This window comes from Camellia sinensis, chromosome 7, assembly GCF_055761805.1.
Source record: "Camellia sinensis isolate YWXY chromosome 7, ASM5576180v1, whole genome shotgun sequence".
In the NCBI taxonomy this organism is placed as follows: Eukaryota; Viridiplantae; Streptophyta; class Magnoliopsida; order Ericales; family Theaceae; genus Camellia; species Camellia sinensis.
Genome location: NC_138967.1, coordinates 52,442,637 through 52,458,082, shown reverse-complemented (window position 1 = coordinate 52,458,082; position 15,446 = coordinate 52,442,637). Strand labels below are relative to the sequence as shown.

General features: G+C 31.8%; 1 protein-coding gene across 4 annotated transcripts; it reads right to left on the bottom strand.

The window, feature by feature from the left end:
- Positions 1–5,853: 5,853 nt before the first annotated feature.
- On the bottom strand, positions 5,854–12,584 carry LOC114300985 (uncharacterized). Of its 4 annotated transcripts, none has more exons than XR_014335323.1 (4): positions 11,950–12,584; positions 6,860–7,024; positions 6,683–6,752; positions 5,854–6,579 (listed from the first exon to the last, which is right to left on the bottom strand). XR_014335323.1 is itself a non-coding variant. In XM_028245871.2 (3 exons), the coding sequence occupies exons 1-3, from the start codon at positions 12,556–12,558 to the stop codon at positions 6,460–6,462; spliced, it is 1,071 nt and encodes a 356-aa protein (XP_028101672.2). In that variant the 5' UTR covers positions 12,559–12,584; the 3' UTR covers positions 5,854–6,459. The 4 variants fall into 4 exon arrangements, 2 of the variants coding, with proteins under 2 accessions (XP_028101672.2, XP_028101673.2); XR_014335324.1 differs by having other exon boundaries at positions 6,388–6,525; XM_028245871.2 differs by having other exon boundaries at positions 6,683–7,024.
- Between the last annotated feature and the right edge of the window lie 2,862 nt (positions 12,585–15,446).

Here is a 15,446-nt window from a genome sequence, read left to right as displayed (position 1 = left end):
AATATGTATTATTAGTGACTTATCTTCTGATGCTCAAAAGATTTAAATACAATATTTTGGTTGGTTAGGGGGGAAATAAAAATCGAACAAATAGGATATTATAAAAAAAATAGATTAAAAAAAATCCAATTTTGATTGGTCTTTAGCGGTAGGTTCGATTTCATCAGTTTTTCTTCCGCGTCTAATTTTGATAATTCAATTTACCACTAAAAACTAAATGTATTAAATAAAAATTAATTCAAAGGTTAAAAGCCATTTTTTTTACTTTTAATCTATTTTGAATCACATCACCTCTCTTTTTTTTTAAAACATTTTTTAAAAAAGTCAAAAAATTAGCTTTTAATCTACTTTCCAAAACAAGCTACAATTAGTGTTATTTAAAAGTTTAAGTGATTCTTAAAATGGGAACCACATGCAAATGGAAGGAGAAGAAAAAAATTACAAGCACATGGGGGTGCAAGTGTATTTATGGTGGGATGCAAATGAAAGGATGTGGGGGTGCAAATGTCACTCGTACCCCTCTATGTGTTGGTAAATATTTTTTCCCTTCTCCCACCTACATGTAGTTCCCCCTTCTTAAATATATATTTAAAATTTGGATAAATTACAACTATACTCTCTAAAATTTGCTTAAAATACAGATTGTCCACTATAGTTCCGAAAATAACAATATCCTATTCTCATAATTTGTCTTAATTGTTTATTAATAAAAATGGACATTTGTTATGTAATTAGAAATTTGAAAAGATAAGACGTAATTTTCAAAACTATAAGGGACATTTATATTTAAAGCAAATATTGATAGATGTATTTGTAATTTATCCTTAAATTTTTAAGTAATTGAATTTACTACAAAATGAAGGATTAAAATTATTTTTTTTAAATATACATTGTTTATATAATTTAATATATATACTTATATTATGGATTTATTTTTAATTTATTAATTTTAAACATTTTTATGTATTAGTTGCTAATTGACTTGTAAGAGTCAAAAAAATAAAAAATGAATAAATAAAATATATCATATAATATTTAAAAGGACAAATTATAAATATACCCTGAGATTTGTTTAAAATAAGAATCACCCCCTATGTTTTTGGAAATTATATTCCGCCTGTTGAAAATTTTAATTTCATAACAAATAACCTCTTTTATTAATAAATCATTATGTTAATTAACAATTTTTAATAATGTGACGCCCCAAAAATCGAGAACATCAGATAATATATGAATAATTAAATACAGGATTTATCTAAGGTTACAAGAGTAAAAAATGTCACTAATGAGTCCTTTGGCTAATAACCAAGCAAGATCCCAAGAAGGTCGGAGGAGTCAAAATAGCCTCCCTTCTAAGTCCAACCACTTTAGATAACAAAGCTACATTTTTGACAGATCTTAACAAGGTATTAACACAAGACCTACATGAATTGACAAAGTATAAGGATGGGTTACAAACGTTATATATAATAATTACAAAATCATGTTTCAAATATAACAAGCAATTAATCACTTACAATCTTATAATCGTGTTTACAAAACTAGTTTCTAACTCTCATACGATAGTCATACATCTTCAAATACTTCAGCTTTGCCTTCAATTGGTCTAATAGTCCTCAATACCTAGTATGAAACGTCGTGAGCTTTGAATACCCAGTAAACACACACGCACCCCATCCATTTTTTCCAATCCAATACACCATTACAATTATAACAAGCAAATAATTAAGCATGATAATCATTCAATAATAAAGGATTATAAGGTTAGATGTTAGTAAACTAAAAATCCCCCAAGAGATTTCATCCTCTCAACCCCAAGAATCGGACGGGGATTATTCGGTATGTTCCCTCTTTTGCTACTTTATTGCAAAATTAACCTGGGATGCCTACCAACGGTTATCTACGGCGTAGTGCAAACTGCAGGGCCTCAAAAAAGACAGTAATAATGGGCCTTGCCCATAACCTCCTCTAACCTTATCCACCATAAACACCTAGGGTTCGAATACAACCACTCCGTTCAAGGATTCCGAAACAACTACTTGCGTAAGACTTTACTTTCAAGGGGAACATGTCCCGCTAATCAATTCAATTGGAACATAACTTTATCTCATAACAATACTTATGTGATCGAAACTCCATTAGCCATCCCATTAAGGTTCTCGTTGAAATTCACATTTTAATTAGTTAGTACAAGCGAAAAGGAAAATAAATTTGCATAAATGTGAGCATCTTCAAAGGACAAAAAAAATACATAACCATGACATATATAATATCATACCAAGACATGATTATATATAAGTAAACACATTCATAAAGTCAAGAGCACAAAACATCAATGTAAACAACATTTTCAGATTTAGAGTCACTTAAAGATCAAGATTAAAAGAACTATTTCAGATTTTTTCCAAATCCGGCCTTCCTATGGTTCGTAGATAATTTTATTTAGTTTTCAGAACATTTTCGGAAACGGAATGGCTTTTCTAGATTTTTAGTTACTTCAGAAATACTCCAGCTCTGTCCAAATTTGTCGACCGTTACAAAAATCAAGTTTTCTCACAAACCGCTCACTCTTTTTCAATGAAACCAATTTTACTTGAAAGTTATCTCCTTAAGGAAGATTCTGACATAAAATTAAGGTCCAGAAGATTTTTTGACATTTTTCTATAATTTTAAAAAGTTGGCTGTAAAATAGATTGTTCTGGCACAGTTCGTGAAATAAGAAAATTGGTGAGAAAAGAGGTCAACTAGGAGAAATTTTATACTTATCTTGTGATGAAAACATGATAAATAATATGTAATAAACTCAGAAATTTAAGGTGAAGGTGTGCCTTTGGAAATTTTGAGAGTTTGATATGGAAAAAAGGTAGTCTTATACCAATTAAACGAAATGTGAGAAGGGTAGAACCAAGGCTCAACTCCTTTCATTTTTAACACAAAAGTACCATCAAAACACATCTGAATGAATGTTTAAAACTTCTAAGAGCATGTATTTGAAAGGAAAAATAAGAGAGAGTTGTATTGTGGTTTACTTGATTGCCTAATGAAGTGTTTGCACAATTTCTTCTCTTTTTCCTTTCCTCTACCACCAAAACTCTCTTCCTCTCTTTTTCTCTCAGCTGAATATAGTGTGTATGTGTGTGCTCTTGCATGTAAAATGCTATGGGAGGGGTTGTTTTTATAATGAATTTGGTGCAAAAGGTCATAAATGCCCATTGGTTGGAATTGAATAGGATAGTTTGGATTTAGTTTGAATTCAATAGAATAGTGAAGGATTAGAAGCCTTAATTAGATTCCTAAACATGATCTAGTTAGGGTTTCCTTCTAATCAAACCAACCTAATTGCATATATACATATATATATATATATATATATATAAGTTTGTACCAAGTTAAAGATTTTCTTTCTTAAATCATTCAAAATTGTCTCAAAGTACACTCATTACACCTACAATGGTGATGGATGGCTAATGATGGTGAATTGATGGACTTGTTATATATATATATATATATATATATTTTGTACAATTGTTGGAATTTGTAAAATATAATGTTTAAAAAAAAGATTTTAAGGTACAAGTGTATAAAAATATATAATGTTACTTGTTTGGGGTCAATTTGTGATTTAATTTGTGAGTTGGAACATTTATTTTAGTGTAGAATTAAATTAAATTAGGATTAGAGAGTTTAACTCGGTTTGGATTTCTTGTTTCGAATAAAAAGGCGATCAACCGACGAATGTGATAAAACCGGAAAAGCCTAGGGTTTTTGAGTGGTAATTCCATATTTAGGGAGCCAATTAGCCAGTATTAGAATATTAGAAATGATTCCTAAGTTACTGAAATCGATTAAGGTTTGTTAGTTTTCAGTTAGCGCATATATTTTGATCATAGGGTTAAAATTACAATTAATTCAAAAACTAAGGGCCTTCAAGGAAATAATTTAAAAGTAAGGGACTTAATAGGTTTAACAAAAGTTAGGGGTCTCACAAATAATGTGAGAATTATATTTTAATTAATAATTCAAGTAATTCCATTATTGTATAGGAGAGCAGTTAAGAATTTCATATTTTCAGTTAATTCTGTTAAATAAAAAATTATGACAATGGGATATTTATAATTTTTCAAATTACATGGAATAATTTGTATTTTAAACAAATCTCAGGAGGTGTATTTATAATTTATCTTATTTAAAAAAGTGAAGCTAATCTAGGGATGAGAGGCTTGAGGATCTCACATAAAGTTAAGGTCCGATTCTCTTTAGTGTCTATTTTAGGTTGTGTTTGATTAGAAGATTTGAGGAAGAATTTGAAAAGGAAAGTGAAAATAGAAAGAAAAAGATAAAGAATTGCTAGGATTCCAATTCTAAACTATGTTGGTTGAGTTTGAAAAATAAAAAAAGAAAAGACATAATGAGAGCAATTTAATTAATTAAAATTTTATTTTACTGAATTTTCCGGATACTTTTTTCCTAATACAATTATCTTGTTTGGTTTCCAGTTTTTCAAAACACTTTTCAGAAAATTCTACTTTCTTATTTTCCGTGTTTTTTTGTTTTTACTGAATTTTTTTAATATTTTAAGCAATTTTTTTACTTTTTAGACACACCTAACATAAATACACCATAAAAGTAAAAATATTGTAAAAAAAATCTTTTAAAAATTCACTAAATATCAAAAATATAAAAAAAATACAAGAATTCAGTACATTTTTTGTATTTTTATGTATTTATTAATTTGTTAAAACATTTTTTCACAATTTTTTTTACTTTTTAGGCATATCTACGTAAGGTGCATCTAAAAAAGTAAAAAAAAAATGTTTAAAATTTAAAAAATATTCACTAAAAACAAAAAAATACAAAAATCAAAAAAGTTAATTTTCAAAAAACTTAATTCAAAAAACTCAAACCAAAGACAGTGATTAATATTTGATTTCAAATATTTCTGATGGCAAGATCATCACCGAGTACCAAAAAAATTAAGTTGTACTTTTACATAATTGAACATCTCAGAAAGTTTATTTATGAGACTAGTAGATTTAACTTTTAAAAAAAAAAGAAGGAAAAAAAAAATGAGGCAGCAGTTGTTTTCTTTTCTTTTTTTTTCACCTTTAAAAACAAAAATAAAGGATTGTGGTTAGGTTTTGAAAAAATTCAAGAATCAAAGGGCTTGTTTAGGCATTATTTGGTATCCCTATATTAACACATTCTTTTATCTTTTTCAAGTCATATCATATTTTTATTTTTTTATATATTTTTTTGTAAATTTTTTTAAAATATACTTATTTAAATCATTCTAAATGCTTTTAATTTGTTTTTCAAAAAAAGAATTCATAATTTTTTTAAAAAATATTTAAAATTATTTTAATCAAAATCAAAATAAAAAAAATTAAAATTTTTATTTATAACCACCCAAAACATAAAGTTATATAAAAATAGTAAGTATTTTTATTTTTTTTTATTCCTGTCCCCATATTAATATTTTAGAAAAAAATTCTGAAACAAGTTTTTGCAAACCAAATTAAACAATCTACCGATTTTGTGATTTCGAGAATCAAACCGAACAATTAACACCTATAAAATTGGACCAAAACCAAAACAAAGAAACAGTTTTGTTTCAGATTAGCTCATGATTCCAAGAATTCCTACTTACAAGAATAAATTGTAACTATACCAAAATTATTATTCAGTAAAATGACAACATTTAATTAATGATGATCAAATTAATATTATTAAAGCATTAATCCATATTACAGATCCATAGTATCCTAATATCGTAAGCATTTAAAAAATAAAAAAAAATAAAAAAAAAACTTGATGAACAATACATAACATTCACATCCACAACATCATAAAAAAGGGCAAAAAGGGCCATCATGCAACAGAGATTATTTGGAACCTCAAGGACACATACATGCCCTAAATCTACCATACAAGTGCAGCAAGTAACTAAGAAAGTCCATATACAGAAAACATATTAAATCCAAGCGCAATGATATTTTCATAGGTTCACCAAAATCGCTGAAAGCTTCAAATAAAAAAGTTTCAAAGAAAAAAAAAAATAGTACTATGCATCAAAGATTGAAGATCCAAATTTAACAGGCAACCAAAGACCACGGCGTTCACTAGGGCAAGCTAGGTATGCTCGAGCATGACTCACTTCTTTAGTAAGAACTTGATACACCTTCATTCGAGAAGCATCAGTCAATGCCACTAACCTTCTCAATCTCCTCAAATAATTGTTCATCTGTCTAGTTCCGAAGGTTACCACGATCAAGTGCTATTGCAACTGCATGTAGACCATCCGTAATTGACCTTATTTCCTCATTCAGAGTATCATGTGATTTGTCCTTTCTCTTCTTTGAGTTTAGAGGAAGAAGATATTTCAGTAGTTTGGTCATCTTGTTGAGTTCCAATCACATCAAAATTCTCTGAGAGTGACTCTATCTAATTGGTTTTGTCATGTCACTTTTCTTTTGGACCTACAGCGAAACTCCCAGTTGCTCGATCCTCTTCAAAGAGTTGACACAACTTTTGAAAGTTTTGAATCGGAGCATGTTGAAAATGAGAAGCTTTAGGCTTTGCCTATAGAGAATAGCATATATAATATTATATTAAATAATGACGAACAAATATTTTAAGTTTGTAGTACACAACACAACTACATCAATCTTACAATTAGATATACCTTGAGGTAAGCTGCCCAAACACCTGTTGTAGCTTCAATCAGTTGTGTTGAATGATTATACCTGAATCCACTATCAGTTGCTAACATATCTTTAGCCATTGCAAGATTACTTTTTAAAGTCTTCAACCGATTCCTTACATGATTGGAATCACAATGTACGCTAAACTTGGTACTCACCGCTTTGCTTGCAGCTCCATACGCAGATGATGTAAAACTACCACCAATTTTTTGCCCTCCGAGCATTTGGTCCAAGAGTGAGTCGATAAGAACAAGATCCTTTTCATTATTCCATGTCAAATGTTTCTTGTCAATTTCTACCAAGCACCTTTGGTCACCTTCCACCTATGTGCAAAAATGCCATTAACATATTGGAAGAAGTGCATAACTAGTAGCAAATTATCACCCAAACAAATGCAATGTTTCGCATAATACAATAACAAATTAAAATCTAATTCACTCCAAAAGATAACATTCAAATAATAATAATTAACTTGTCAATTTTTTGTTTTATCAACAACAGAAAAAGATTATATTGATGCAAAGCAAATGAGTCAAATAACCCTTACAGCCTCTCTCTGTTTTCCAGGATCCATATTACAATTTGATTGTCATTGAAGATTTATATTATAATCTCTCCACATGTGAGTAGTTATTCGTTCCCTTAACAATTCTCTTTCCCTACATTCTTCAGCTAAACTTGATCTAACCAAGGGTGTGGTGATAATCACCCACCAAATGTGGTACAAAAGGATTCGGAAGTCTAGTGTAGTAGTGTGTTGTGAATGGTGTACTGTAGAGATTGAAATGAGTGAGTGATGTCACTTGGTGAGAGTTTAACACGCGAGTAAAGATTGAAATACATGAGTGATGTTGCGTGGTGAGAGTTTAACATGCAAGTAATTCAAGGTGAGAAAATGATGTCCTGTATAGTAAAACAATGTCTTTTGTGCCTTGTGATAAGTCTAGTGCACTTTGTTATTCCACGACTTGTACGAGTAGTTTGTTGGCAGTTGGAAATATAATTTTAGAGTTTTGTGTGTATAATTTTTAGACCTAAACAAGTGTTGAAATCAGCAGGTGGTACGAAAGTGACTCCATTCCTGAACAAGTGAGTAGAGGAGGTTTGGGACATGCTGTAGTGAGTGGTTATCAGCACCATTGTCAGAAAGGGTTGATCCTCAAATTCTTCATCATTAGATGATGAGTCTATGGTCATGAAATGTATATCATATAGGCTAGGTATCTCACTCTCTGGTGTTGCCCATTAAGAGAGTGTCTGCATTGATAGTAAATTAAAATGTCTTAGAGGGGGGCTAAGAATCATGGATATGAACACGCTGACAAGTAAATTTTTAAAAAATGTTGAACATGATGCATGGGGAACATGTGCAAAAGATATAATTTTATATATTTATTATATGTCATACATAAGAACAAGTAATTATTATATGCTATATATGTGAATATTTAAGTCAAACAAAAAAAAATTCAAGACTAAAGGAGGAGAAGAAGTTTAAAATTACATATTTGTTTTTGTTTTATCATTGAATTCTAAATTATTTTATTCACTTATAATTTGTTTCATGTGTGTCTAAAAGTGTTGGGAAGTATCCGAAGAGTGTCATGTTGTGTCGATATCGGACACGACACGTTACCTTCTTAGAAGTGTCCGTACTTCATAGGACGGGGTGAATAGGACTACTATTATTTTTTATTTTTTTATATCTTTTATGTTGTAAATATCCCAAGTCCACAATCTTTATAAATTTGCTCAAGTTTTATTTTTATGTTGTTTTTGATAAATGTATTGCATGTAATGGACTTTTTTTTTTTTTTTTCTTTTTTTTGATAAATAAATTTGATCAAATTTTTATATTGCTTTCTTACAAGTTACCACAAGTAGTAAGTCTAAGAGAATGGTCTATATTGATTTCAACTAATTGACAATTTCAGTAAATTTAGTTTCAAATGTTCGATTTGTTTTGTGTCGCTCATTGTGATCCAAGCTAAAATGCAAATTCTTTAAGCAAATTCTTAACGAAAACACAAGTTCTTAACACTTAAACTTGGGATGCTCACCTAGAGTTCCAACGGTGTATGTGAGACCAAAATATAAGCATGTGATGGCAAATAGTGTATGCAAACTAGCATGACACTAGGACGAGAAACATCACCTTCCACAATGTGAGAACTTGAAGGCTCTAAGAAGTAAGTTCTTCAACACTTGTGTTGAGGACCGTCAAGCATACACCCACTCACACAAGGTTAGAGAACTCTTGGAAATCTGACTTTTGAAAATACATATTTGCTACTTATTTAGTTTAAAATTTGAATTATATGCTTAGGCAGTTGTACTGGGTTTTGGAAATTCTTTTTAAATTTTCAGCTCAAAATAAGCTTTAAAAACTAGGTTGTTTAACCCCATGTTTGAGGAAAACAAATTTAACCATCTTTTCTTAAGCTGAAGATAAGTGTTTCCAAACAACCACATAGAATGTATAGGAGTTGCTAAGGCACTCACACAGCTTTTTATCATCAAAGAATACCAAATGCGGGCATTTGGCACAAATAGCCGAGCCTTTGTAACGGCTAATAACGGCTAGTTTTTTTAAATTTTACCAAGTTGGTTGACCATAGCTTTGGTTGGTCATGATGACCAAGTTGGTCGACCAAGCTGCAATGGGCATCTCAAAACTTCCACTATTTTTTTTGGATAAATCTCTCAAAACTTCCACTATGATCAACCACAACTTTAAAATTGATCTACCAAACTATGAGAAGAAAATTTCACCTACTCTTAGGATCTTGACGTGGTCGAGACTTGGGCCTTGTTTGGGGAGTGGCTAACATAGCCAAAAAAACACTATAAGTTATCACATCACTCTCTTTACTTTTCTGCACATTTTTCATGAAAAATCAAAGAGCCAACTAATATAGCCAATTCCCAAACAAGCCTTAAACTTTGGCTTTTTAGTTTTCAATCCTTTGCTTGGTTTTTCTTGGTTCACACCTTGTCGAAAACTCTCTTCATGTCGGGGAAGCTCCTTCATGACACTTCTTACAAACTATTCCTAGCACTAACAATAATGAGTCATTAAAAATTGCATAAAGAGAATGGCCCTAGTATAAAAAAATAAAAGGAACCAAAAAACAAAAAAAAAAGAAAAAAGAAAAAACATAACCACCTATCAATCTATTTGGTTTAAGAGTTTTCAAAAACAGTTTTCAAATTTTCAATCCGTATTTTTTTTATTTTTAGTATTTTTTTGATATTTTAATTAATTGTTTTTTTACTTTTTGGATTCAATTAATATAAATACATTTAAAAAGTACAAAATTTATCAAAAAAATCATTTAAAAATTCACTAAATACAAAAAAAAAAAAAAAAAAGATACAAAAAATCTACGGTGCTCAGGTTACAGGTCCAAATTTGGATTTCATTCGTCTAAAAGTCCATGCGCGAAACTATTAAGTTCATAAGGACACTTCCGATATCTATAATATAAAAACCATTCGCTTCTCACAATCCCACTTCTCTCTTTCTCTCTGTATTTGTCTCTCTTTCTCTCTCACTCCTACGACTCTTCTTCGTCTCCTCTCTCAGACATTAGTTAACAATGGTGGGCGTAGTTCACTACAAGCTCCTCTCTCTCTCTCTCTCTCTCTCTCTCTCTCTCTCCATAAACAAACCCACTTTTCTCTCTAAAACCCATAAGTAGATATGAGTAGAGAATTAAGCCCCATCGATTGTCTTCTTCATCGACCATGGAAGTTTTCAGACGGAGAGATGGAGACTGGTGTTAACGACGATGACGCCAGAAGTTCGGATTGAGCCCGATCAGAGGAAAGCGACGACGGTGCGGCGAGGATGAAGACGCCAACATTGAACTCGCAATGTGGTTTGGATCTAAGCTGAAACCAAAGGTATTAGCAGATGAAACCCCATAGAAGTTGGTTCTCTCCATAGCAGATGATGGTGATGATGATCTTGTTGCTGCTCTCTCCCTCTCTCTCTCTCTCCCTTTGCTTGGATCTGGTAGCACTTATCAAGGTCGGTGAGAGAGATCACAACGGTGATGGTGGCAACCGAGCTACCATCGAATCGTCGATGATGGCAAAGCAGAGTAGAAGAAGCGGTGAGGGGCTTTGGAATCGGAAAACAACGGTGCGGCGAAGATGAGGATGGAGAAGGCAGCAGAGACACTATCAGAGATGGAAAGGAGAAAGGGGTGGTGCAGCGGCGGCGGCGGAGGCGGAGGCAGAGGCAGAGGCAGCGATTGTGGTGGCGAGAAGGCATGGTGGTGGGTAATGGGAAAGATGAGAGATAAAGAGAAAGGGTGTAAATGCTGAAAGATAGAGAGAGAAATAAAGAGAGAGAGAGAGACACACACACACAGAGAAAGAGTGGTTCAAAAAAAGACTTTGACAAATAGACCTCTCTCTATATATTTGTGTGTGTGTATGAGAATTGGAACAGATAGAACAAAAAATTGAATAGATAGAAAAAAATAAGCTTGGTTAATTTCAACAGATAAATACAAATTTGAATAGATAGATTCAAAAATTAAATAGATAAAAAAAGATTTCAACATTTAGGTTAAAAATAAAAATTTCAACACATGGGTGGTAATGTCCTTTTGACCAACAAATTTCTAACAAATGTCCTTATGGCCCAATAGTTTCACTATTGTCCTTAATAACTTATAGGGGTGGGAATATGAATTTATAACTAATTTTCTCAAAAATCTATACATTTTATTATTTTTTGTATTTATTGAATTTTTTTAAAGATTTCTTTACAAATATTTTACTGTTTAAGTACATTTAGATTATATGCATCTAAAAAACAAAAAATAAAAATCAACTGAAATACAAAAAAAAAAGTTCACTATAGACAACAAAACACAAAAAGCAAAAATTTCAAAAATTGTTTTAAGAAACTCAAAACGAAACAGAGTATAGAATACAAGTCCACATTCAATCTCCAATTTTAGATCTGGTAATCTTTTAAAGCCAAGGTTGAGCAACCCTAGGGTGAACTTGTTTAAAGCCCTATTGATTTCAAGATGACCTGCAGGAAGGTTTTAGAAAGCTTTGGTTAAATATTCCTTCCTTTCCTTGTGTTAGATTAAGAACACAATTCATAGCAACAAGTTATGCATGCGGTGTGTTTTCATGGTGTACATTTTCTAGAGATTCACCAACACAGTTTGGTTTGGGGATTAAAAATGTAATGTAATGAACCAAAAAATGAACAATGACATACTAGGGTTTGGTCAGCAAGCTGAGGTTGGGCCTCCTTCTCGTCCTCGTCTTCTAGCTTATGCAGCAAATCCCTTTTCCGAGCCCATCTCCTTAAAAGCCAGTTATTAGACTCATCGATCTCTCTCATCAGCTGCTCCAGCTTGGCATCGTCCTTCCTCTGCGTCTGCAGTATCTCCAACTCGATTTTGTCATTCAATTTCTGCTCCATTGTCATCGAAGACTCGTCAATCGCTACCATCCACTGCTTCACCTTAGCCGCCCTCTCTTTGGGGTCCTTTGGCAAATTCCATCTGGGGCGATCGGCGATGACCTTGACCGCAGCCTTCTGAATGGCGTTTATCATGGCATTGTTCTCCTTACACCATCTCCGTATTTCCTCATATTCTTTTCTCGCAGGCTTCACTCTCTCCTCGTGCTCGATGTCGATCTCAATCTCTCTTTGCAACTGCGGCATCTTCGCCTCCGCGGCGGAGTTGGTGGAGAGGGATCGAAGGGTTTGGAATCGTCGGAGGAGGAGAAGGCGGCTACGTGTTGCCGCCATTGTTGTACGGAAGAGAGAGAGAGAGAGAGATGGTAAATTACAGTCACCTCCGGAGTATGGAGAAAACATACCGGCTTGAACAAATTTCTTATCAAATTTAAAGATAAAATTAAGGCTATGTTTGGTATGAGCCCTTTTTTTTTTTTTCTCTCTCTCTTTTTTTTTTTTTTTTTTTTTTTTTTTTTTTTTTTTTGTGTCTATTTTAACTAAAAATAAATAAAATAGGTAAAAAGGTTAATTATTTTATTTTTTCTTTCATAAAAATTTAAAAAAAACCCATCTCAAACGAAACTTTTTTAACCCCACACTAAGATAGTTAAAAAATTAAAAAGTCAACTCATATCCTAAATGAAGACTAAATGATTGATTTAAAATATAAAATAATTTATTAATCTATATCTATCAAATATATATATATATATATATCTAAAAAATTTACTTTGATTTAGTCTTTTTTTTTTTTTTTTGAGTGATTTTATTTACACACCGACACCATTAAGGCCATCTCCAACCGTTCATCAAATCTATCATCAAATTCAAATTTGGTAAAAATAAGGTACTTTTTGTGCCCTAAAATTTTCACCAAACTAATAATTTACTGTGTATAGAGTGTGGACCCACCAAACGACTGACCGGGCACCCTCTGGAATAACCACCTCAAGCAAAATTTTATAAAAATTTTACACTGAAAGATTGACCCCTAGTCAACCACCTCTTTAACAAAATTCGCGAATCCTAAGCCATGGTCCCTGCTCTTCAGAGCCGTGACAAACACCAAGTCACAACCTTCACAGTCCCAAAACAAAATAAGACACAAATTCAATCATTTCCAACGCAACTAAGTTGAGCTCTTCATTCAAAACTCATAGTAATCAATTTTGAAAATTAGTAGAAGTAAAATAAAAAATTGTCAAGACTTAAAATTTATGATTTCTTTTAATTTTCCTTTTGATTTCTCAGTAACCGAACAGTGCGAAATTCTATTATTTATCTTGTCAATCAATCCAACTAAACGTAAAATTCTAAACAGAACACAAACCTTTTATCTATGATGCAATTAAGAAGTACAACACCAACAAAATGCTTCCCAAAAACAGTTGGAGAAGTGAAACTGATCTACAAAAATGGTGTTTTTGCTTACAGTAAGTGAAAATTTAAGTGCTACTGGGACTATATATGAAGACGTCAATTTGAAGCGAACGATAGAGAAAAAGAAAATTGGTGGTGGACGGAGCTTCGGAGGGTCGGCAATGGATTTTCAGGGAGAATTGGGAAAATGTGAAGAGTGTATTTATTGGGTATAACTTCAGTTTGGCCTTCTACAAGAAAATCATCTGTGTATATCCTCTTTTTTGATCTGGGTTTTGTTGAAGAGATAGGTTGCAAAAATAGGTGGTTGTATCAGCAAGAAACATGTTTCAGAACCAGGTGTTAATGGGTATAGATTAGGAAGAGGTAGTGGTACTGGGCATCACCAAAGCTACCAACAACAACCAATTGTTTCACAACCAGGTTTTTCATTTTTTTACAATGACTGGTCGACTGGCCGGTCATCTGCCCAGTCGACCAGTGGTTTAATGAAAAGTCAAATTCTTCTGTTGGAGCAGGCGATATTAAATAGAGGAATTCGTCTTTTTTTGTTTTTTACTCATATTTAATGAAAATTCTGATAAACCGTTGGAGATGCCCTAATATTCTCTCAATACACACCATAATAGATTAAATTTATATTTTAATAATATATTTCAATGAAATGACCATTAAAGATAACATGGGGTGTATTCTATCCATTCAAAAATTTCATATTTAAAAATACAAAATACTCTTCACATACAATTAGCTCACTTCATTATCTTCTCCATTATACTTATTTTTTAAACTCAAAGCAAATTTGAAAATTTAGGGTTTAAGAACATTGAAATCAATTAATTTTGAAGATTTGCGTACCATGGATGACACTAAGATGATTGGTTCCTATATAAATATTGAAAATGTTGATTTGAACATTGAAAAGGTTAGTTTATGACTTAGCTTTTTTATTTTTTATTTATCTGATTCGTATGTTGGGAAGATGAGTTTGTTTGTTGTGTTCGGATAAGTTTGTTTGTTGTGTTCGGATAACCACAGTTAAACTTTTACACATTGTTTGATTATTTATTAAGATTGACCAAATATTAAATATTCATAGATAAAAAATTGAACATTTTAAGTTAGTTCGATTAAAATAAATTAAACTTTTATTTGTTGTTTAGATTTAAATTTTTAAACCCATTAAGTTTGTTCAACTCTATATTCTTGAACATGACTAATTTGATGGATTTGTTAAATTTTTTACAAAATTTTATAGCCACCCAACGTCCCAATGTTGAAATTGATTGTGGGAATGGAAAGTGTAAATGACAATTTATACCCACCCAATGTACCAAGGATGAGAATGACAATCTAAAACGACAACGAAAGATAAGATTTCAACAATAACAATAAAGATCAATACCAGCAAAGATGGAGACCGAATGAAATACTCCGCCGACAATATGAAACAACAAGATGATGAGATGAGACACGACGAAAGTTCAACATAAATTATGGAGGCCAACAGCATCGAAGATGGAAGCCGAATGAACCTCCACCAGGGATGGAGATCAAGACCAACAAAAATGGTCTCTGTTCTGAAAATTATGGGGTTTTTGTTGTGTGTAGTGGTGAAGATGAAGAGTTTTTGGTGTGTGTAATGGTGTGTATTCAAATAATTAGTGTTGTGTTAATGTAGGGTTAGTAATGGAAAGTCAAGGTTTGAAATAAGATATTTTTAAGAGTACTGCTATTAGCACCCCATAAATTATTTTGGACCCCTCAATTTTTAGCTTTTCTTTATTACAATAATAACCTCAAATAAAATTACTGCGAAGGACATCATTAATTTTGGGACACTCTATCTCACAATTAAACCTACACAC